The 25,589-nt window shown below is 36.2% G+C and overlaps 1 protein-coding gene across 11 annotated transcripts in view; it reads left to right on the plus strand.

The window, feature by feature from the left end:
- The window catches only part of AGO3 (argonaute RISC catalytic component 3), a 128,947-nt gene extending 112,108 nt beyond the window's left edge, over positions 1–16,839 (plus strand). For 7 of the 11 annotated variants that reach the window (XM_004740797.3, XM_004740798.3, XM_045064191.1 and 4 more), the window contains 5 exons: positions 1,131–1,325; positions 1,659–1,793; positions 4,371–4,472; positions 12,306–12,505; positions 13,063–16,839. In XM_004740797.3, coding sequence (XP_004740854.1) covers positions 1,131–1,325; positions 1,659–1,793; positions 4,371–4,472; positions 12,306–12,505; positions 13,063–13,171 — 741 coding nt within the window. In that variant the 3' untranslated portion in view covers positions 13,172–16,839. The other 4 variants (XM_045064190.1, XM_045064193.1, XM_045064194.1 and 1 more) reach the window with 4 other exon arrangements.
- The last annotated feature ends 8,750 nt before the right edge of the window (positions 16,840–25,589 follow it).

A 25,589-nucleotide genomic window follows, 5' to 3' on the forward strand; every position in this document is an offset into this window, starting at 1 on the left:
AAAATATTCAGGTTCCAGAGATTATTCTTCAGTAGGTCTGTGAGTAACAATAGTCAAGGTGAATTTTTAAATTCATGCTTCAAAGTTTCCTTTACTCCAAAACACGTAATAATATTAAATAGTATACACACAAAGAAAATTACGATAGTTACTCTCAAAACCAAGATTAACTTCTTTAAGGATTGAATGTAAAACACAAACATTTAATGCAGTAAGAGGACCAATGGATTCAAGCCTCTGGTCTAGGATGCTGCAATAAGAGGAAAAATTCTTTTAAAGTTTATGAAGCTTGGGACGCCTGGGTGGCTCAGTTGGTTGGACAACTGCCTTCGGTCCAGGTCATGATCACGGAGTCCCGGGATCGAGTCCCACATTGGGCTCCCAGCTCCATGGGGAGTCTGCTTCTCCCCTCTGACCTTCTCCTCATGCTCTCTCTCACTGTCTCTCTCTCAAATAAATAAATAAAAATCTTTAAAGTTTACGAAGCTTAACAGTTCTAAGATGGTATTTCAGAGTCTTAAGCATGGCTTCTGGAGTGGTTTACTAAAGATAGAAAGAGAAATCCAAGGTTTGAATGAGTCCTTTTATCTCCTTTCTCTTATTCTCCTTATCAGTGTCTTTCTGTCTCTTTATTTATTTGACAGAGAAGTCACAAGTAGGCAGAAAGGCAGACAGAGGGGATGGGGGAAGCAAGCTCCCTGCTGAGCTGAGAGCCTCATGTGGGGCTGGATCCCAGGACCCTGAGATCATGACCTGAGCCCAAGGCAGAGGCTTAAGCCACTGAGCCACCCAGGCACCCCTACACCTCATGTGGGTTTTGAACTCATGACCTCGAGATTAAGAGTCACACACTCCCAATAGCTATCCAAGTCAGCCAGGTGCCCCAGAAAATAGGTCTTAACTCTGTAGTAGATCTTTTATTCTGCTCTTCCCTGGGAATTATTGATTTTTTATTACTCTCAAAATGAACTAAAAATGAACTTTTATTACTCTGAAATAATAAGATTATAATAAACTGCAAATTTAAATGAAATCCGCATACTTTTTTTTCTATTTTTTTGTGGTAAAATTCTTACTGGTGTAATTTTGATTGTCTTAATTTCTATTTTTCTTTACTTTTTCTAACCTAGGTTGTAGGTAGTATGGATGCCCACCCAAGCAGATACTGTGCCACAGTAAGAGTTCAGCGACCCCGACAGGAGATCATCCAGGACTTGGCCTCCATGGTTCGAGAACTTCTCATTCAGTTTTATAAGTCAACTCGGTTCAAACCTACTCGTATCATCTTTTATCGGGATGGTGTTTCAGAGGGACAGTTTAGGCAGGTTGGTTGCCTGGGATCTCATTATACTATAGTTAAATCAGATACTGTGTTTATAATATTGTGTCTAGTTTTGAAGTTTGAAATCTTAATTAAGTTGAGAATTCCACAAGTCAAAATTTGATACTTCCTCAGATTATCTCTTCTAAAATGTTTACTATGGATTTGTAAGCCTTGATTGCTAAGATCATGCTCTGGTAATAGTTAAAATGGAACAGAGAAGTGTATTTATCTAAAAGTGATAAGATTAAGAAGTCCTTAAACCAAATCATCTTACTTTGAAGTATGTATAAGAGAACAACTGATGTATCAAATCTTTCCATTTCATCTCCTCTAGGTATTATATTATGAACTACTAGCAATTCGAGAAGCCTGCATCAGTTTGGAGAAAGACTATCAACCTGGAATAACCTACATTGTAGTTCAGAAGAGACATCACACTCGATTATTTTGTGCTGATAGGACAGAAAGGGTAATCTTACATCTGTTGTAATACTGTTATAAAACAAGCTTATCTTATATAGTTCATAGAGCACTAAACAAAGGCTCTCTGCCAACAGAAGAGGTTCCAGTGTATAGTAGCAGATCTCAGCATACCTCATTATGAATAGAGAAGCATCAAACCAGGTTGTTACTTTTTAACTTCCTAGAATTTCTGTTAACACTCCAAGTATTCAAAATTCTGTTAATACTTTTTGTTATTGTGAAGAAACTCATAGTTTTAAAATTGCTCTTTCTATTACTGTGTGTCTTAAATGTCCAGAAGAGGAAAGGTGCATTTATTTTTAAAAATGTCTTGTAAAAATTAGTTTTTTAAAAAGCTAGAGACTTTTGAGGATGACTAATAGAAATTCATGCAAACAATCTTCTATATTATGCTTCTTTTAAAATTCACAGGATTTTTTTAAAGAATTTATTTATTTTTAAATAATCTCTATATGCAAGTGTGGGGCTCAGACTCACTACACTGAGATCAAGAGTTGCATGCTTTACTGACTGAGCCAGCCAGGCACCCCCTCACAGAATTACTGTTTATATTTTGTAGTATGACTATGTATTTTCATAATTAAAGAAGGAGGGGTAAATACCTGGGAAAATCTGTCTTGTCTACATGCAGCATAGCAGTCTTGGCTCCCATCTTTTAAACCTTGAAGCAGAGAAATCTGAGGATTGTAAGCGTTGGTGTCTCCTTGGGGAAAGGATTCAACAAAAAGACAGAGAAGTGTATCTCTGCTTTGGTATATACTTAGTCTTTGGTTACACTTTCCATGTAACTTCAGGCAAGTAACTTAACGTCTCTGTGACTGTTTCCTTCCCAACAACGTTTGGGTGATAGTAATACTTTCCTTTACTGGGTTGTTAAGAGGATTAAGTAAATTAAATTATGTTATTTATCCAAAATGGTGTTTGGCACATATTAAGTGCTCAGTAAAGGTTGGCTAGTTAGTTGTAGAGTGGTTGTGATGGTGGCCATAATAGACAAAAAGAAAAAAGAATAATAATAGATGAAAAGAAATAATAATAGCAGGCATTGTTCTAGGTATGTGTCATAAATGTAACTTATTTAATCTTCACAACACCATGAGATACTTACTATTACTATCATCATTTTCCACAGAAGGAAAATGGGGCAGATGAGGTAAAAGAACAAGGTTATAAAGTTAGTAATTGGTAGAGCTAGGACTCAGGTCAGGCAGCATGGCTCTTAAGTACTCATTATCACTGTCCTATAGCACCTCTCTAATAACAACTCTTTCAATAGAGAGAGTTGTTAAAGGCATTTGACCCCAAATTACTAGGTACATTTTTGTAGCTGTAAAACCAAATGTTTCTTCAAAAGTAGGATTAGGAAAACCTAACTTAGATTTAATGATTAGTAGCATCTGATGTTAGTCCTTCATTTGTCTACTTCTCTTTCACCTTTGTTCTGAATACTACTACTAATAGGTGAGAGATCATTATAAATGAGGAATCAGAGGCACAGAGGGTAAAGTACCATGCCCTAGGGAGCACAACTAGAAGCTGATGGGGCTGTGATATGAACCCATTCTACTTCTCTGAGTAGAGTAAAACTTTTTATATGTGTTAATTTGATTTATGTATTATGAATAAGGATAATTTAGTTGATTATGAACTAATGAACTTTGTTTTATACATGGTAAGGGCTAAGCTGTTAACTCAAGCCACTACCTGATAGTAGTCCTTCACATGCAGAAAGAATATCTGAGTAGTAAAATAGTTTCCACTTTGTTAGTCTTGTAATTGTAAGCTAAAAATTCTTGGTTTTAAATGTTTTTAAGGATAAAGAGGTAAAAGTAAATATATATGTATTTTAAAGTGTTTAGTTAGAACCCTTTCATTATCAGAAATTTTGAACCATTTCATTTATATTCACATCATAGGTGGTGTGCCTGGTGCAGATTCCCTTACAAGATATTGAACTGCTAGTGTGAAATAAAAGGAATAGGGCCTTTGCAGTCAGTTCTATATTTGACTCCCAGTTCTGCCTTTTATTGTGTGCTGTTCAGGAAATTATTTCATATTCCTGAGCCCAAACTTCCCTAACATGTAGGAAAAATACGTAATTCACATGAATTTATTGATTGGAAATTATGTTTTGTGCCTGGCCCATATATGGTTAACAAATGGTGGCACAGTTGTCATTGTCAGCATTCTTTCTCTCTAAAAACAGTATTCTCGAAGAAAAATGCTGGTTTTCATGAATTACACATTCAAGAGTACCTGTTGTTCCCAGGTACCATAAATTGGAGCAAAAATAATTTTAAAAAATTGTTTTCAAGTGTTCTACCCATATTGGGATCACCTACTTGCTAAGCACCAGTAGGCCCTAGTAACTCTTTGTTGTTTATCAACTCTTTCAGCAACGTATAAGACTAGGAACCAGGACTAGAATAAGGTCTGCTATTAATGTCTGCTCAAGTAATACTTGAAGGATCAGCCTATATATATTTATTTATTTTTAAAAGTGCTTTCAGTTACATTCTTTACCTTTGTCCTGTTTGTTTAAACTTTGACCAAACAAATCTAGGTTGGAAGAAGTGGCAATATCCCAGCTGGAACAACAGTTGATACAGATATTACACACCCATATGAGTTTGATTTTTACCTCTGTAGCCATGCTGGAATACAGGTAAGCCTACCCTTTGGCTGAAATGTTCTAATTCAGGAACTTCCATTCTTATGTATGTATTTTTTTAAAATCTCAGAAAAAGGAGAAAGAAACACTGTTCTCTACACTCCAAATTGTTTCCACATTTCACTGAGGTGAAATTCAGTAAATAAATTTCTTCCCCTTCTTTACCTTGAATTAGGGGCTTACTTCTATAAAAATACCAGAATATAAGTAGTCTAATAGAATGAATCTTCTCAGTTTAGCCTAAAACTTCAAAAAATTTAAATATACCTGATTCTTCCTTTGACATTTGCTTCTATTTGGTAATACTTCACAGAAAGCTTTGGCATTTACTGGCAGATATTGAACATGTAAAGAGTTTAATTGTAGATTTACAGCTTTAAGTTTCAGTTAAAATAATTTTAAGAGTGTTATTCTTTTCATAAAATCATTTTATTAATTTGCTAGCTTTGTCCCTTAGTAGAGCATAAGCTTTAATTTAGTGCTTCTCAGACTTTCCAGCAGCACAGTATATCCATGTTCCTTGAATGTCTGAGAGAATGTAGCCCAAAACTATTTTAGGTAACTCACTCTTGATTAAAATAAATTGCAGGCGTGCCTGGGCGGCTCTCTGTTGGGCGTTAGGCATCTGCCTTCAGCTCAGGTCATGATCTCAGGGTCCTGGGGTTAATCCGGTGTTGAGCCCTGTATCAGGGCCCCTTGCTCAGTGGGGAGTCTGCTCCCTATGCCTCTCTGCTCCACCCCCTACCCCGCCCCTGGCTTGTGCTCACTTGCTCGTTTTCTCTTTCAAGTAAATAAATAAAATCTGTAAAAAAAAAAATTTTTTTTTAATTTTAAAAATTGCAGGACGATGTCCTATACTGAACAGCTGTATCTTAAAGCTTTCTATGTTGTAAATACACTAACCCGCATTTCAGTCTTACAGCTTTAAAATTATCCCACTCATTTATCCATATTCTTGTATCTGTTCCTCTTAAATCAGTGTTGTACATCTTCACTGTGGGTGGTAACAGTCAATTAGCAAAGCAAAAGTTAAAAGTACTTTCTAGAGATAAAGTCTGTAAAATTGGAGAGCATGTTTTTAACCTAGTGTTTCCATCATTGTATCCAAAAGAACACTACTGCTCTGACTTCTCAGTAAATATTGTAGAGTAGAAAAAACAATATGCTGTTCAGATGAATTCTGGAAATACTGGTTAAAAAGATTTTTTCACTACAGTTTTTGGATAACACTGATATACAAGTGGTCATTATGAGTCTTAAAGACAGGGATATTTCTATAGTTTATTTAACCAGAAATTTTAGGGACCAGTTTTCCTTTAGGACACCAGATTGAAACTTTGCTTTAGTCAGCAAATAACCAGGTATATTTCACAAAGACTAAAGATGATTTTTACACATCTTCCCAGCTTTCTTAGAATTTTCAAACTCTCAGAGATCAAAAACAGGAGTCTTGTTTTTTACCAGCTAAAATTAAAAATCCAGTCATTTCTAACCAGTATAAAAGATTATTTTTTCATATCACTGTTTTTAACTTTATCATTGGTTAATAGATCCTTCAACAGCATTTTAACCAAATTCCATAGCTTCTTGACATTTCTGTTGGTTTTATTGGTGTTATTTTCTCCTTTCCCCATTTTATTTTGAGGTAAAATTCCCCACTCATTTTTTTTAAGATTTTATTTATTTATTTCAGACAGAGAAAGAAAGAAAGAGAGAGCAGAGGGAGAAGCAGTCTCCCCACTGAGCAAGAAGCCTGACGTGGGGCTCGATCCCAGGACCTTGGGATCACGACCTGAGCCGAAGGCAGACTTTTAACCGACTGAGCCGCCCAGGTGCCCCTCCCACTCATTTTTACCACATTTTTAAAACTTAAATTTATAAATGAGTTCAAAGCTTACTACTCCTACCCTTCACCTGCCCAAGGCAGGCCAGAGCTTTGGTCCTGGTAACTTTGAGTAGAAGAAAGGACCATGGCCTGACTCTAAGATACTCTTTCCCCTCGTCCTTCTAGGACTCTTAACACATCTGGTATTCTTGACTGCCAACCTGTTAATGGTTAGGAGCTGACAGGTTACAGCTTTCTGTAGTCCATTCTGATACTTTCTGGTGTCATAGCCTCAAGATTGAAGACCCTCAAAGGGCAGCGGTATCTTTCTTGGGCTCCATCAATGGTATAGACTCTTCCTTTAGGTTACATATCCCATTGTGTGGCTCCATTGCTCCTGCTTTTCTGCTCATTTTCATTCCTTTAGGCTCCCAAAACTCTTTCCAAGAATTCTCTTTCCAAGAATTCTCACCATTCTCAACCCTCTAGAGTTGCCAGAGTGGTCCTGTGGGCTCTGAGCTCAGGAAGTGTCCAACTAGGGCATGAGTTGATAGCCTCCCTTTCCAGCAGGCTCTTATCTTTTTAAAAATTTTATTTATGGGGTGTCAGGGTGGCTCAGTTGGTTAAGCATCTGACTCTGGCTCAGGTCATGATTTCAGGGTCCTGGGATCAAGTCCTATGTGGGGCTCCCTGCTCAGTGGAGAGTCTGCTTGTCTCTCTCTCTCTGCCCCTCACCCAGCTCATGCCTGTGTGCATGCACTCTCTTTCTTTCTCTCTCACAAGTAAATAGTTTATTTATATATATATATATTATATATTTATATATATATATTATAAATTTTTATATATGTAATACTTATATATATTGAAATAAGATAGACTTTATTTGAGAGAGACCATGTATGAGTGTATGGAGAGGCAGAGGGGGAGGGAAAAGGTGAGGGAGAAAATCTAGCAGATTCCATACCAAGCACTGAGCCCATAGCCGGGCTCATTCTCACAACCCTGAGATCATGACCTGAGCCAAAACGAACAGCTGGACGTTCAACCACTCAACCAACTGAGCCACCCAGGTGCCCCAGGCTTTTATCTTTATAATGGATTCTCTTGGAGTCCCCCTTATATGTCTTCATGGGAGAGAGCATACCTTTCCTCACAATTAAAATTCCATGTTTTCAGAAAATCCATAATCACTCTCTTCCCCTACTGGGAGGACGGAGGTTAGGTGGGAAGAGGCCAGAGCCAGGGTATTAATGATGAAACCAGTCCTGAACTGGCTCCTCCTAACAGGCCTTAAGGGGAGGTGGCTGGCTTCAAAGATTGGTAGCTCTTTAGACTGTGGGATGCCTAGCATCTTTGATCCTCTGCTTTGGGCCTTAGTTAAAATTCCAGAGTAGAAGAAGACATACTATTAGAAACATGTTAACTGGGTGGAGCATGTGACCCCTCTTGAGCCTTCAGATGGAGTGTCTTAAAGAAATACATGCTCCCCGTTCAGGAATCAGAGCAGGCAGTGTCCTAAATTATAACTTCCTACCACAAAGCACCAAAACTTCAAAGATATCCTTCACTATTATTTAATAATCCTTTGACTCCTCTTTTGTTAGCTCTTACTACCATTTTCCATGGGTCCCTAACCTTAGTCCCTTGCCCCGACACTCAGCACAGGACCTCTTCTTCAGTAAGAAATTATATGGTCAGTCATACCTACTTTCTTTGCTTTGTCATAGGAAAAAATGTTCAATATGTTCACATTGGCTCTGACCTGCCTTGAGTTGGTCTTAGTTCACGGGTTACCCTCTTGCTTGTATCTTCCGTCTGTTGGAAGCTTCTGATTGCTTTCCCTCAGCGTACAATTGCCCCATCCTAAAACGCAGCTCCTTAATCTAATCCTGCCATTTCCCTTCAAGTTATTTTCCCTTATCTTTCTTTCATTTTTAACTAAACTGTTCTTAAAACAATCGCCTAAAGACACTCACCTGAAATTTAAAGAGACAAATAATATAAGGATATAGAACGATTGAAACTTCACATTTTGCCAGTGGGGGTGTAAATTAACATGATCATTTTTGAGAACTGCCTGTCATTATCTACTAAAGTTAAATATATGCATGTTCTATGACTCAGGATCTCCATTCCAGGATAGCGAACAGAAATGGGTATCCGTGTTCACCAAAAGATAGTACATTAACCTGTTTATGGTAGCACTGGTCATAGTCAAAAACTACAAATGGTTCAAATGCCCATCATCAGTAGATTGGATAAATAAATAGTGTATATTTATATAACAGAATATTCTACAACAAAGAGAATGAGGCAACAGTGTGGGTGGATTTCATAAACATTGTCAAACCAAGGAAGTCAGACCCAAAGGGCCTATGAAGCTATTTATTATAAAGTTCAAAAGCAGACATAATCTATATTGTAAAAAGTCTGGTTACCAAGAGCAGGGTAGATAGGCTGTGGTAACCAGGAAAGGCCACCAAGGGGCTTCATGGTTACAGTTAATGTTTAATTTTTTTATTTTCATACTGGTTTCATAAGCATTTTTACTTTGGGAACAGACCTCATTCTGTACACTTATGGACCACGGGCTTTTCTCTGTATATTTATACTTCTGTCAAGTGTTCACGTTAAGAACAGAAAAGACTACCCTTGGCTATTTCCTCTTCAATTTACAGCAGCCTGCCACTGCTGCTCCTTGAGCTCTACATCTGATACGGTCTCACTCACGCATCAGCACCATCTGCCACTTGACTTCCACACCCATTTTTCTCCTTTCATCTTGCTTTTCCATTTGTTCTTGGTTTATTGTAGATCTTTAAGTTTCAGTAGTGTGTATGGCTTTTAAATCTCTCCTTCCAGACACAACTTTTCTACTGATTTCCAGACCTTGAGGTTGCTTTTCAGCTGCACCTTCTTACCTGCCTCCCCTATCTACGCAACCTCTCAGTCCTGTAGAATTTACCTTCTCAATCTCGAACCTTCTCCTCACCACTTCCTCTGCTTAGTTCCAGCTCTCATTATTACTCTCCCATACAATTGCAGAATGATCCTGAGTGCCCTCATCTAATCTGTTCTCCCTCTGATTAATTATAACGGAGGTAAGACCCTGTCATTCCTCTACTTCGTGCACATAGCCAATGGTGAAGTCGCATTTTCTTAGGACAACATACAGACTCAATTCCTGATGTCTGCATCCTGCTCCCTTCACTTCTGCTACACCCTCAGTCTATCTTGCTTTATCTCCCACTCTTCGCTCCTGCTCCGCCTTTCCTCTCTTTTTCTCTTCTCTGTTATCTCTTCCCTTTCACATACACAAACACACATAAACACAACCTGACTGCAGCCTCTCTCAACTGTTTTTAAGTAGTTCTCATAACTTCCCCCTGCATGTGTTGTTCCCTTACCTTAATTATTCCTGCCCTAACTTACTCCTGTTCATCCTTTAAGACCCATCTTGAATATCACCTTCTCTCAAAGCCTTATATCCTTCCCCCAGACAAATGCCTGTCCTCTGCACTGCCTGAGCACCCTATATATACCTCTTTGTTGCATTCATTAGACAGCATTGTAACCATGCTTTTGTTTCTCTCCCTCTTCTCATAGTCTGTAAGGTCCCAAAAAGGAGAGGCTACTCACCCATTCAGTCAACAGATATTTATTTTGTCTACCTCCTAGAAGATAGGTGTTTTGATACTATGTGTACAGAGTGAAAAAGTAAATACAATCCCTTCCTCTTAGAGCTTATTGGGGGAAGACATATACTAATTAAGTAATCTCACAAATATATATTTAAAATTGGGATAAGCACAATAAAGGAAAAGTAAAAATAGGAAGAGAGGTTTTAGTAGGGACCAGATTTAGACTGGGAGGTCACAAAAAGTTTCTTTGAGAAATGACACTTAAGGTAAGATCAAGAGGAGTAAGTTGGAATTATTTAACCAAGCCAAGAAGAGGGGAGAAAATTTCTGCCAGAGGCACATACATACATACTTGGGGGGGAGGGGACACATTATCCATTGAGGGGATCAAATAAGGCTGTGACCACAGCATTAAGGTAGGTTAGAGAGACAAGACCAGCCTGGGCTGGATGTATGGGCATTTGGGGCAGAGTTAAGGACCTGGATTTTAGTCAGAGTGCCTTGGAAAGCCATTAAAAGACTTTAAGCTGGACGTTAATGTTACTAAGTGTGTGTATGTGTATGTTAATTCACTCTTACTGAAGATTCTGCTGGGGAGTAAAAGACTTAGGAGTCTGTTAACATAGTCCAGGCAAAAGATGATTGTGATTGGGACAAGAACAATGATAAAGAACCGAATGAATCACATTTAGGTAGGGTTTTTGCTGTCTCTTCCCTGTGCCTGAATGGTTCTTTCCCCGTCTCACAAGCCCTCTTTTATCATTCAAAGCTCACATCCATATCTCCTCTTTCATTTCTGTGTGCCTAGCACCCAATATGGGCCACGGCATACAGTGAGTGTTCAGTAAATATTGAATGCGTGAATGTACAATATAAATGCATTATAAGGGTATAATTTGTGGGAGATAAGATTTGGTAATCATGAATTTTATCAGAATCTTGCACAGTGTCTGACAAATGATGCTCAAGTATTTTTTAAAGTATTGGCTCATCTTTCTCCTTTTCTCCTTTGCCACTGCCATTTCTTTACTTCAGACCTTCATCATCTCATGCTCGAACTAATGCAGCAGCCTTCTCGCTGCTCCTGTTGCTTTTAGTCGCTTACTGTTTCTAATCCAACCTCCATGTTATTACTGTTAGTTTTATAAAACTCCAGTCTCATCATACCTAAAATCTCTCCTGTTAAAAAACAAACTGTGCAGTACTTTCCAGGATGCTTATAGGTCAAAGTCCAAATTCCCAAGCATGTCATTCAATCTGATCCCAGTCTTTACTTTGGAAACTTCATCTTTTTTGCCCTCATGCACCAAACTTTGCTCATACTGGTTTGTTAACTATTCCCAAATATACCATGAAATGTTATGCCCCTTGTGCGTTTTGGTAAGCCTGTTTATTCTCTGTGCTGTGCTCTCCCCCTAACTGCCCAAACAAGGCCAGATCTCACTCACTCTCCACTTCATTTGGTGAAGAACTGTTACTTCCTTTGGTATTCTCATATTGGACTAAGTGCCAGTAGTACTATAGCTTTTATTAGTTTTATAATTATAGATGCTGTATCTCCTCTACTAAATTGTTTTCCAAAAGAAAGGAAACCTTTGACTTGTTTGACTTTGTTTTTCTTTGAATCTGCAGTACCTAACATAGTAACTAACAAAGAGAAACTCAACTAAATGTTCTGGATTTTTTTATTACAGCAAAATTACATAGCATAAAACATACTTACCATCTTAACCACTTCTAAGTGTACAGTCCTATTGCATTAAGTACATCCACATTGTGTGCATCCATACCACCGTATATCGCCAGAACTTCATCTTCCTTGACACTCTGTACCCATCACACACTAACTCCCCATTCCCCCTTCCTATGGCCATTGGCAACCACCTTGTACTTTCTGTCTCTCGGAAATTGACTACTCCAGTTGCCTTATGTAAGTGAATCATAAAATAGTTGTCCTTTTATGACTGATTTCATGTGGTGTAATGTCACCAAGGTTCCTCCATGTGTCAGCCTTAAAAAGTAAGAAAATTATGTGTGTATGTGTGTATGTGTGTGTGTGTGTGTACCATATTTTATTTATCCATTCACTCATCATTGGATAATTGGGTTGCTTCCACCTGTGAACTATTGCAAATAATATTTCTTTGAACAGGGGTATGCAGATACTTGTTTTGAGTCCCTGCTTTCATTTCTTTTGGATATATACCCAGAATCAATTAAATATTTTAATGAATTATTAAATTAGAATATGTTTTATTTTATCAATGTACAAGCTGTTTTTGTATATAACTTAGTCTGTGCTGAGTATTTATTTAGAAGTTTAGAAGTCAACAGAATATGCCATTGCCTTCTCTGCAGGGTACCAGCCGTCCTTCACACTATCATGTTTTATGGGATGATAACTGCTTTACTGCAGATGAACTTCAGCTACTAACTTACCAGCTCTGCCACACTTACGTGCGCTGTACACGATCTGTTTCTATACCTGCACCAGCGTATTATGCTCACCTGGTGGCATTCAGAGCCAGATATCATCTCGTGGACAAAGAACATGACAGGTAATATAAAAGCACAACAAACAAATTTTCACTCAAATTCAAGTATGGTGGGCATGTTAGGGCTTTCTTGAGAAATCTCTCTCAAGTGTTTCCATGTATATTTCCTCCTTGTTTACCATAAAGTACTGCCATTTAAAATTAAAGTTCCACAAGCTGTTCGAGGAGTCAGCAATCCATACAAAAAGCAGCAATAGTAGAACTGACTGCCCAGAATAAAGGTTTCCATTAAAACGTACACTTTAGGCTTATTAGTACTAGAATGGTATAGTGATTTAGTTGCTTTACCAAATTAATTCGAGGGATAGATTGTTGCTGACAGACAAAATGTTAGTATGCTTGGGATTTACTTCTAAACAGTCCTGGGGAGGTGAGAGAAATAAAACAAAATTGGCCTTGAGTTAATAATTATTGAAGCTGGGTGATAGAAATGTAGCAATTCATTTTACCAGCCTCTATTATTTTTTTAATATTTTTGAAATTTTCTACAAGTTATATTTTTCAAAATTACTACATCAGAATAGGGTTTGTTTTTGTGTTCATCGCCACTTCTCTTACAGTGCTGAAGGAAGTCACGTTTCAGGACAGAGCAACGGGCGAGATCCACAAGCTCTTGCCAAGGCTGTACAGATTCACCAAGATACCTTACGCACAATGTACTTTGCTTAAAAAGTCCAAGAATATTTCTCTGAGAGGAAGAACTGAAAGATGCATCGACATACAGCATATGTTTCCGGTGGAGTCAATTGAGTGGGGATGCCTCCAGCCATACAGCAGCCAACACTGTGTGGGGACCAGGGTCTGATTTTTATGTTGATACAAGAAAGATTGTTTACTTCATCAAGGAACACAGCACCATTATGCAATATGAAACCAGCCAACTGCTTTTTTGTGCGGTCTCCTTAGGAAGTATCGCCATTGTTTTGTTTTCACTTTCTTGTAGTCTAACCCTTTTAATGCCTTTACCTCAAGTTGCTTGGCAGCACAACTATCTTTGCAAAAAAAAAAAAAAGTAAAGAAAAAGTAAATGACAGTTAAAAAAAAACACACACACCTACGTGAATAATCTAAGTGATTGTTCATGATTATGTGTGCAAAAAAATTAATGTGCATTCGTGTATTCTTGTAAAAGGTATCTGTGTATATTTTAAATATATACATGTATACTTCATGTGCATATATATCTGGATCTACATTGATAATAGATATATATGTGTCTGTGCGTGTATTTTATAGTTCATTCCATTGGGGAACTTAATTTCCCTTTTATTATCTTCCCACCACCACTTTGATTTTTCTCTCTACCTCCCTTGCCTTCATTACCTACATTTTTTTTTCTTAATGCTACCAGTGACATTCAGATGTTCATGTATCTGGTTCATTTGGATATAAAGCATGGCAAACTAGATTTTTATTTTATTTTGCACACCCCACTCCTGTCTCTTGTCTCACGGGCAATTCCAAGTCCTCAACTCTTAATATTGCTTTCTGAAGAAACAAAATTACTACATATATATATAATATATATATATATATATATATATATACACAATGTTTCTGTGAGAATGCGAGTCTGCCCCCTCCTGCTCTGAATTTACATTTGCCATTTGTGCAGTGTGTACATAAGCAGTAGCAACCTTAAACTATTCTTTTTCTTTAGTCTGTTAAAGCTGCTATAAATATAAAACCTTGTCAGAAGTTATAACTCAGAAATTTCTCTCTATAAGTGATATGTATTGTAAAGCCTTCTGTTTCTATGGGTTATACATGAAAGTCCCTTATAACTTTTATAAAGGGCAAATATTCTAAATGATTGGAACTCTTTAAGGTTGAGGCCTCTGAAATTGGGTGGAGAGAGAGAAGGGGTTATTTGAGGGGTTTTTTTATTTTATTTTATTTTATTTTTGCTAGTTTACTTGCTGCCTCTCATACCTTAATGTGATTTTCATATATATATATTTTTATATATATGTGTGTATATATAAACATATATGTATGTGTTTTGAAGTACAGCTTCCTTTTCTTTTATATTTATTAGAATAGTGCTTTAATAATTAGAGAACTGTATTGGCAACGTCTTTTATAGAAATGTAATCATGTTTATTTTAAGAACTGACAACTTGTTTTTGCTGTCTTTTAGTGCAATAAGCAGTTTTAAAGGAAAGCTGTGTCTGTTTGATATCTTTACCACGGATAGTGGGAGAAACAGGCACCTCCATAATTTTAAAAGGGCAAAGTAATACAGCCTTAATTTCAGAAGGAAAGTTTTGTAATTTTTCAAGTTTAAAGCATGTCTTTTAAAAATCATAATGAAAATCAAGGAAGTTAAATTTCCTAATGAGTCTGACCGTGATTATTAGAGATAGAGTTGAGCTTTGTTTTAAGAAATGACAGTGAATGGGGCACCTAACTGGCTCAGTCACTAGAGCATGTGACTCCTGATATCGGGGTTGTAAGTTCAAGCCCCACATTGGGTGTGGAGCCTACTTTAAAAAAAAATAAGTGAATAGCTTAAGATTTAGAAAATATTTAATTCTTTGAAAATGGATCACATTTATTGAACAATCATACTGGTTAGGTGCCCATTTTCATATATTCAAATGAATCAGGAAAATATAAAATGATATTTTCAAAACATTTTTTTGCCAATTTATCAGCAGTGTAACTTTCCTTTTAAAATTAGGGTTCTGGTGGCAAAGAAAGTTAGGACTTTGATCATTTTTAAAAAGTTAAATCACTGAAATGTGGAAAAAGTTTTATCAAACTTCTGTTTTATTGATTTCACTTTAAGATATTAAAAAGTATTATAGAGCTGTCAAAATCGAGTTCATCAGTAACATTGGATTCAGGGGAGCTTTGCACTTTGTGACTCATGAAAATTGCATTTTAATTTTTTTTTCTTTTTTGCACTGGTTCAGAGTATAGATACTGCAGATTGTTTCCAGTGGGCATTGTTAAACCTTTCAGAATTCCATCTGCACATGATAACAAATGGATTAGCTCTTTAGTTTCTCTCTTACCTGTAATCCACTCTTATTGCCAATTTACTGTATTTTGAGCCTAAAATCTGAGCCCATGTCCTCCAACAGGTATGAAATCTTTCGTTCCTCTGCCAGAAAACTAAGAAAGTACTGTATTTTGTATGTTTATTATTGAAGTGTCTGAAATGCAATTTACAACGCTGTTTCAAAGCTCTTTACATGAAATAATATTTGTACAGTATATACATTTTTTCCTCCTACCCTCCCCCCTCCTCCAAAAATTTCCTGTAAAGCACGTATTTTTTTTTAACGTCGACATTTCACTGAATACAGTCAGGAACATGAATAGAAGAAGAAAATAGTATACCCTCGATGCTAAAGCATTGATTGCTATATGCTTTCTCAGTAGGAGTAAAACACCTTCATTTACCAGTGGAAGTTAGCCAGACTTACTATGGGAAACTGTAGGCCCAGGAAAGAACTGTCGATACCTTTTCTCTATTTACCATTTCATCTAATTTCCAGTTACTTAGTTTCCATGTGCTAGAATGAAACCCATAATTTAAATCTATTTAGAAGGACTTTTAATGAGGAAAAACAATTTTTTTAATATAAAGCTTTACCTTTAAAGTGAGTTCTTTTTTAGGGTTTCTGTCTTACAGTTTCACATTGCTAGTTTAAAGTTGGTTACCCTGAAAGAATATGTATAGTATATTTTGCTTACTAACAAATTGGAATATCAAACTTAATTAAAAGAAGACTTGTGCTTAGAATTTAAAAGACAAGGTGGCAAGTACTTTTTGAAATTTGTTTTAATTATTATTGCACTTCTGGTGTCGAATTTCTGATCTTTTTTTATTGAAAGTTTTTTAAAGGATTGTTTTGAATTTAAAGGTCATGAAACTCAATGACCTTTCTGTTCCTGCCTTTGCTCACTAAATTATATAATGAATGCTAAATTTTGGTCTGCTGTTTTCTATGATGCATAAGAATGACTTTAAAATGTCATTCCCAGCCACTGCTATAATTGATTTTCATGTGAAGAAGAGCTGGGAGTTTAATGTATATTCTGGGTGGCAGATGTGTCTGGGTAAAGTGCTGATATATGTTATTATGTATCAAGTTACTGGCATTGAGGACTATACATTTATAATACTGTAGCTGCTATATTTATTTAATTATGTAGAGTCTGACAGTTACTGCACTAAAGGATACTAAGGAGATGAGCAGGATTGGAGGCTGGTGTTAAGACACCCCCCCCTTTTTTTCCTAAATAAGATTAAGAACATGAAATAACAAGGTAACAAAGGGTGCTGCCGTTTTAGTTTCAATTAAATATTAGGATACTCTGTTTTAGACGTGCGGATTTTTACTTTAGCGGTTTTGCAAAAGGGTACCTCAACCTCCTCAGTACTGGTTTTTGGTATATTTTCACAGACGTACAGATGCCCTTTATTTTTTAATATATTACCTTTTAACAGATTACTCAGAAAAAAAAAACGTTCTTCTATGGAAATCTACCTGTTTGTAATCTATTAATTTATTTCTCTTCCTAGAAGAGTCTGGAAGGGATTCTAGTAGGAATGTACCAGGTGTTGTGGAAGGCACTTGATAAAGATTCATCTCTACCTTCTAGCATAGGGACTCCTAGCCTTCTAAAGACCCATACTAGTTCTCCAAACTAGGTTCTCTGATGGCCCACCACTGCCTGATGTTTACTTGTATATTTTGTAGTAAATTTTAGGATGACAGACAGCATGACAGGCTTAGTCATGACAGACTTAAAGGAAATAAAATCTGAGTTGCCATTCAGTAGAAATGGCTGACAGAGGATCTCGGTGTTTAAGGAAGAGGTCAATACTCAGAGTGCCCATAACAGATCTGAAGTAATTAGATGGATTATAGGCCAGGAATTAGAGACGATTGTTAAAGAAATTTGGTGTTTTCGGAGGCTAACATGAATTTGCCAAGGGTGGTGATTTTTATGAAATCCTTCAAGCTAACCGCTTGGGTTCAGCTAGAGTATTTTGTAATCTTGCTATTTCAAACTTGATAGAAATATGTTGCCAAAAAGCTTAACTGATAACTCTGTATAATTTTTTTTTAAATTTTATTTCTTTGTTTGACAGACAGAGATGACAAGTAGGCAGAGAGGCAGGTAGAGAGAGCGGGGAAGCAGGCTCCCTGCTGAGCAGAGAGCCTGATGCCGGGCTCGATCCCAGGACCCTGGGATCATGACCCTAGGACCATGACCCTAGCCGAAGGCAGAGGCTTTAATCCGCTGAGCCACTCAGGTGCCCCTATAATTTTTAATCGGTATCATTAAACCTGAGTTAAATATTTGGTTAAGTCATCTCTTAGATGTTCTCCTATTGAGTATTTTTAAAAGACAGGTTGCTCCTGTGAATAACTTGGTACTTAAGTTATCTTTTGTGAGTTATCAATCAAGCTGCAAAAAGACATCGTTGGCTTGGCATCTTTATTTTGCCTTTTTTATCCATATAAAGTTTTAATCTTTTTCATTCTCTTTAAGACTTCATGGATGTCTTAAAGTTTCAATAATAGGAGTTGGGAGACTTTATATATATCCAGTGATTTCTCCCTGAGTGGCAGTATAACCCTGACTCTAGAGTCTGTCTTTATTTTCCTATATCCCTCCCATTTGATCATATAAAGCACTTTCATGATTCTGTAGGAGTCAAAACAAATAAGCCAAGAATAGATGAGTAAAATCAGTACAGAGATGTGAAAGAGTTTTCTCCAAAAAATCTTAAAAAAAAAATTTCTGCTTGTACTAAGAACATTCTTGATCAGTGATGATGTTAGAAATGATACCATGATTAGTGAAACCTAAGCTGACTCTCAGGAGAAAAAAAATCTCTTTCCCCCTCTCACTCCCTTTCTCTTTCTATAGATATCTCAAAGGGAAAAAATATTTTTTGACTTTTTCCTACTTTTAAAAATGGTACATTTCAGTTTATGACTTTTTTTTTAACTAATGTATAATGGTCAAGGCTTGTGCTAATACTATCTACTGCTAGTTGAATTTTATTTTTCTTTACCCAGCAAAGAATAGTACTCTAGATTTTTACAGTGTTCATTAAACCTCAAGAATCTAATGTTCTAAAGTATGAAAACTAAATATTTTAATTTGAATTAAAAATAGATAATAAATTTAATATGGAAGGTTGAGATTTACCAGTAAGAAGCTCACAAAATTAAGATTCTGTTAATTGATCTGTCCAGCCATTGGTCTCCCTTCCTTTTTGAAATCAATGTCTGAAGTAACCAAAACCTAATGTATCTATGTTAGGATCTCAGTAAAGCAAAGATGTTCTTCAGGGTAGAGCTGAATTAAATTTTTAAATCATTTTTTAAAGCAAGGCGGTTTTTAGAAAGTGCCTTTTCAGAAGATGGTGCTGTAGATTTTTATTTTTCAAATACCATGAGACTAAAAATTTAAAAGATAAATTATTTTAGAACTCGAAGAGTGTGACAGTTTCATATAAATAATGTTATTTGTTGTCCTGAATCTGGTCCAAGGGAACCAAGTAAAGGTTTTATTCAGTAAAGCATCAGGTAAATGCTCACCAAATGAATTTTGTAGGTTTGAAAAATAAATTTTTAACAGAATTAACCCTTTCAGTTCTCAGCTTTGTTGAAGGTAATCTGTAAGGCACATAAAACAGCAAATCTGCTAAACTTTTTAACAAGAGTATAAGTATGATAGCAAGTGCCCAGAGGGAAAGGTAACTTGCCAGGGAATTATATGTCATAGACTACTTTTCTTTTTTCTTTATCCTTTTTCTTTTCTTTTCTTTTCTTTTTTTCAGCATAGATTGACCCTTCTGTAAATATCTATTGGTATCCTTTTCTAATTAATATTTATTAAAGACTGCTTATATATAAAAGGAGAGCCAAATCATCATGGAAATTAGTGTAAGAGAAAAAATAAAGTGATTTTTATCTCTATCTTTAGGGAAATTCGCTTTTTTAGACACCAAGAAATATTTTAAGTGATTGTCTCTTTTTCTACTGGGGGTGGGGGGGAGACTGTGAAAAATGATGACAGTGCATCTAAAAGGGTATGGTCAGTTAATTAGAAATGCAACATGCAAAATTGGGCCTTGGAGGAAATAAGCAATATGAAGGGTAATAGCAGAACCATTCATACTTAATAGAAATGTAGCAATCTACCAGAAAGCAGTTTTCTCCTGGAATGTTTACTCCACTAGTACTAGTAAACAGCAGTAAATGATCACCTAACCAGTTCTTTTTGTGAATTTGGTGAGCATTTCTCCAGAAAAGAATAGACTAAAAACAAAAAACACCACACCTCAGTTACCTTGTATGCTGCATTATGTAATAATGATAGTAAAATTATATCGATTGTTTGGAGTGTATTGTGTCTGTTTGCAAATATACGTGCACATTAAACTTTTTCATTTTTTATAATGTCTTAATAGCAATTATGAGTTTATTTTTAATATTAATTTTTCTATTGTGATGTTTATATTTATTGGCAATTTGTGTGCAACTTTTATATTTTGCTTAGATGTTGGTTTTAAGATATTTTATTTTTATAGATATTTCTAGCTTTTCCTCTTTCTTTGTAATATTAGCAAAGATTAAGATGGATGTTAATATACCAACCAAACTACTAATTCCATAAAGTCTAGAGTTTGGATTTTTACCAATAAACCGTTAACACTATTTTTTAACTTAGAATACTTAGTGTTGTTTATATAGTGGGCCTTAAAGACAGTCTTTAGACAGATTTCTAAATGTGGAGGGGAGATGGGGCTTTTCTATAAGTTAGATTTCTTTCCCTTAAGTAGCAAACTAACACTAACAGATTGGATTTATTTTACCTGATCTGCAGTTTTGGGGCAGCTTGTCAAATAAATGATTATTACATTTCTTTTTTTAATTTGAACTACATTGAAGCTATTTAAATAGTCACATCATCCGGCATTAAGATTATGATTTTTTTATAGGCCTGGGAAACAAGTAACAATTGATTCCAGAAGTCACTGATAGTTGACTTTGTAATGAGATTTCCTCCCCGCACCCATAGTTCTATTAAATGAAAGATTTGCTACCCCGATCATTTCCATAGCATAAAAGTTGATTCAGCCCTGAGCATCAGTGAAGAAACAGAGTCGAAGTGGTTAGGTAGAAAAGCAGATAGACTGAATAATACAGTATTTCAGTTAATTAAAAATCTAACTAAGTAATAATTTATGAATGCAAATTAATTCAGAAGACAGTGAAAATTTTTATTATAGAATATTAATTTCAAGCAAATATGGTCTTCATAGTGGATAAAATTACTTGCATTACAATGCACACTAACTTTTTAACAAAGGCACATGAAAAGAGTGAGTTCTCTTAAGTAAAATATTTCTATAGTATTTTTACATTGTGAATTTGCTTGGAAAGCCACTTTTCTTTTAATCTCTTAAATTCTTTTAAGAATTTAAAAGATAAATTTTATCTCATCCTCTGAGTTTTAAATTCTAAATTATTGGGCTCAGTGTATGACATTTTGCTGTACCATGTTCTTTTTACTCGGGGTAAATGAGAAAGTTTGAAGTAATTACAATTAAGAAAATGTTATTTTACGTTATATAAAATTTTATAATTTAAAGTGAATCCACATATGAGTTCCTATAGACATTAGTCTTTTTTTTCTGCATTTTTGCCAGTTACAGTATTTTTTTTTAAATTATGTACTATTCTCAGCTACTTCCTGCACCCCTACATTAAGTATTAATTGAAGACTAGTACTCTGGTTATAGGAATTTGTCACTACTAAATATGTTTAAGCAGTCAAGATATATTTTTGTTCCAAGTATATGCCACCTCTTGAGGATATTTATTGTGCTTATAACATTAATAGTTTTATTCATTATGTTTCAACATTGTACGAGGTTGACAGGCATGTAATTCTTGTAGCCTGACATTTTTAAAGCAGCCTGCAGTGGAAAAAGTAGTCCTTGATTTTTATTTTTATTTTTCCCTTCTGAAAATTCATAGGAACCTGACACATGGAGCTTATTTTGCTCTTTTAACTGTTGGCTCCATAAATCAAAGTACCTGGCGTCAGTACTGAATTACCACAGTGAAGTACTTAGTGACATGTTCCTATTTCTAGTCCACCTCCTAAGAAAGAAACACTTGTGCAGTAATAGCTATCCCTAAAAAGAACTGTCGTGAACAGTCCTATATGAGTGGAAAACAGATGGGTGTGTTGGTATTAGAACTTCGCTGGTTTTGGTTTTATTATTTCCAAAAATTAACTGTGTTCACATCTCTAATTTGTATTTTTGAAGTTTAACAGGCTGTGGCCAGAGACGAGAGAAGGAGATTACGCTGGTATTTAATGCCTGAAACTTTCCATCCTTATTTAGTCCATGCTTTAATTGGAAGAACAAGTGAAATTCCTTAATTTGGCCCCTTAATAATATTTTTAGAACCAAACAAGGAAAAACTCTACCAATGTTGCAGACGTGACTATCTTTATTCTAAGAACCTATGGGAACAGGAGGTCTTTGTAAAGAAATGGACTAGTGGGACTGTGAGAGGTGGGTAGTGAGGGGATTTGGGAAAGGCTTCTTCGCTGGGATCCTCAGATACTTCACAGCTGTGTTGTATTTGCCTAGTTCTCGAACCACGTTGTAGAAGAGGGACTTGCTCTGAACCTGCAGAAGGGACCTGAGGAGAGTTCTCTGTAACCTAAATATATTTTCTGCTGTTGTCCCAGACCTAGAGCTGCATCTCTTCTCATTAAGTTAGAGAAGTCTTGGAAGTTGCTTCTGAATTATAACAAAGCAACTAAATGAAATATTTACCCTTAAATAGAGTCATGACATTGCTACTGATGTGGCTTTTCCCTTCAAGCAGGACCTTTCCAGACAAGGTAGACTTTCCTGTAAAGAAAATGTTTCTGGTGAAAGATCTGGGAAAACACAGATACATTCTAATGAAGGGGAAATCTTGCCTAACATAGTTCAGCCGGGTTAATGCATACAGTTTGGACCCAGGTTGCTTAACAAGAGGAAGCTTTGGTTTTGGTAGAGTTGGATCTCCAATGGTAATTAACTTGCATATATTTCCATTTCAAAGAAAGGGAGTGATCTCATATTATGGAGCATGACCCTGCGATTGTGCACGTTCTCATTTTCTTTTCTTTTTTTTTTTTTTTTTTTGTCAGAGAGAGAGAGAGCACAGGCAGACAGAGTGACAGGCAGAGTCAGAGGGAGAAGCAGGCTCCCTGCGGAGCAAGGAGCCCGATGTGGGACTCGATCCCAGGACGCTGGGATCATGACCCGAACCGAAGGCAGCTGCCCAACCAACTGAGCCACCCAGGTGTCCCACGTTCTCATTTTCTAACTCAAACACCAGGAATAGTAAGCACTATGAGAAATTTTCTAATAGTTTGTCCCTAAAAGAAGATTCTTAGACTGTTTTCCAGGAGCTTTCTCATTTTGTAGCCCAGAAGAAGAAAAGAAAAAGGATTTAAAGGTCATTTATACAGAATTCCACTAAAAATAATAGTCTTTAAGATATTTGGGGGAGGAGGATCACACACAAGTTCTAGTTTAATTGAGAGACGATCCAAGCACTATTTTCATGTTTGGGTTCCAGTTTTTCCTTTGAACATACCTTTCTTTAATTTGCTTGAGTGCCATCATTCTGTTTTGTGATATAATCTATGTTTTTGCCATTTATGAATTGTGCAGTTTTTCTCTCCCCACCCTGACCCATCTTCTCTCTCTCTCTCTCTCTCTCAAAAATAAAAGGGAGGGATAAAGCAAAAAAGAAATAACAGTGAGAATCGTTAGAATATAACTTTAATTTGCAGATGGAAAGAAACCCTAACTGTTCAGTAAAAATTAAGATTGAAAGTGTTAATGGCACAGATATTATCTGTGGCCGTAAAAATTTTCTACTAACTAGAGAGTGATAAAGTGAACAGAGGATATATATTAGAAATATATTAAAGTGATAAATTATTCTTGAAAGTAATATTTCAGCCTTCTGTAACAGAGATCCCCATATTCTTAAGGCAAATTAATGTAGCTTCTGGTTTTAATGAATCAGACAGACCGATTTATCTTTTAAATGTTTGTAATTTTTATTCTGACACATCTTAAATATATAAAAATTATATTGGATGAACACTTGACTGTTCCTTTCTCCTCCATTACGTATTGATATATTCAGGCTTCAGTTACATGGATATATCTCTCATCTGCCTCTTAGTGTGTTGCACAGTTCTGTATAAAAAACTTTAACTCAATGCAATTCCTAGTCAAGCCTGAGCTATAAAGGAGAAAGTATAAGGTGTTTTGGAATGCAGGAACTTTTTAAAAGACCACAACTGGGAAAAGACTATTGGAAAACGTGTTGCCTTTGAGAGTAGAGAGGGCTCTAAACATGAGCCAGAGACTTGGGAGTTTAGTTAGAGCTTGGCCACTAATTTGCTCGGTCCTTAGGCAATCTCCTCCATCTCTCCAGGTCTAGTTTCTCCTTGTAAAACGGTAGTGATAATGCCTGCCCTCACCTACCTCACAAAGTTGTAAGAATTGGATAATTTTTGTGACAGTGCTTGCGTTCTCCAGAGGAAGAGTTTTCAGAAGTTCAAAATCATAGAAGAGTATTGTACAAAGGGTTCATTTCTGGTTTGCCTCTATGAAAGTATCTTCAATAACCATGGATCATTTTATCAAACAGGTATAAGAGAAACTTAGGCCTTATCCTGGTATGATGTGCACTTACAAACGTATACTGTTTATTTCTCCCCTGCCAGATACCCAGGCTGAATTTTTCTTTATAATAATCCTGGGCAAAAGTGTCACTTCAAAAACCAAACTCCTTGTAGTGGTGCTATAGCAGCTACGATTGTATTGAATTAGTGTGGTAAAACCATCAGATAATCAGAAATTAACTTTGCCTTTGCCTTCAGGCATTTTTGCTACATGTTGGCATTAGAGGCTGGTGGTGTACAACCAGATAGTCATCCCTTTGTTTCTTGTCAGATTTTTGGTACCTCTTTTTGGAGTAGAGGCTTAGTTTTAAAGAAGGAAAGTGTACTTATTTCATTCATCACTTTGCAGAGTTGAATCTTGCTTTCCAATCACCATGTATCTGTAAAAGTTTTTCTCCATTTTAATTCAGTGATTGGTGCCTGATCCAGTTATCTTTACAGATCATTGGGAGAACCTTCATATTTTGACAGACTTACCCATTTTTCTGGAGGGAAGGGGCTCCTGTTTCTAGGAAGTAACAAAGGGTACATCACCACAGGTTGTGTAAGCTATTCCTTTTTTGCAACAGACAAGCCTGTTTTTTTGTTTGTTTTTCACTTGTTAAGAAAAAAGGATGCATTTTAGGTACACAGGGTATGGATGCATTCAACACTTACTTTAATCAATAGATGTTGACCTCCTTGTTGCGGCCGTTGGGCTTTTCCCAGCTTATCACTAACATGAGTGGTATCTGTCTTCGTTTTAAAGGGTGATGAGAATTACAGGTACTGAAAGTGAAAAGTTGGGTAGATTCTGGCTTAGAAAATGAACAAAAAGTCCATCTTGCTGAATGAGATAGCTAAGAACATTGATACATCAGGAATACTTTTAATGAAGCAATGTTTGCTGTAATGTGTCACTTAAATGTCTCTCTTCAGTTATGGACCCATAAAAGTATTACTGTATCTTGTGAGTAAAGATCATTCTTGTGGACTAGTATATGGATGGATGCATTCCTAGGCTGTGGGAAGCAGTGGGTGTGTGTGTGTGTGTGTGTGTGTGTGTGTGTGTGTAAACTTTGTTTATAACACTGTGTACTACATAAATTTATATAGAAAAATAATGTGTTTCTTTTGTGTTTGGGGGACTAAAACTGTAATATAACCATTCCAGTGTAATCTGACAACTCACTCAAGAGAAGATTTATATTACACACAAATGCATACCCTTAAAGCATTGCTAACTGCTCCCACTTTAGATAATTGCTGCTTTTTTTTAAACCCTAAGTAATGGAGGAGGAAATAGCACTCTTTTTAAAGGGGCTTTTCTGAAAAGTAAAATGTAAATAGAGGA

The sequence above is a fragment of the Mustela putorius genome, unplaced genomic scaffold (assembly GCF_011764305.1).
Source record: "Mustela putorius furo isolate JIRA1106 unplaced genomic scaffold, ASM1176430v1.1 tig00003853_pilon_pilon_pilon, whole genome shotgun sequence".
NCBI lineage: Eukaryota > Metazoa > Chordata > Mammalia > Carnivora > Mustelidae > Mustela > Mustela putorius.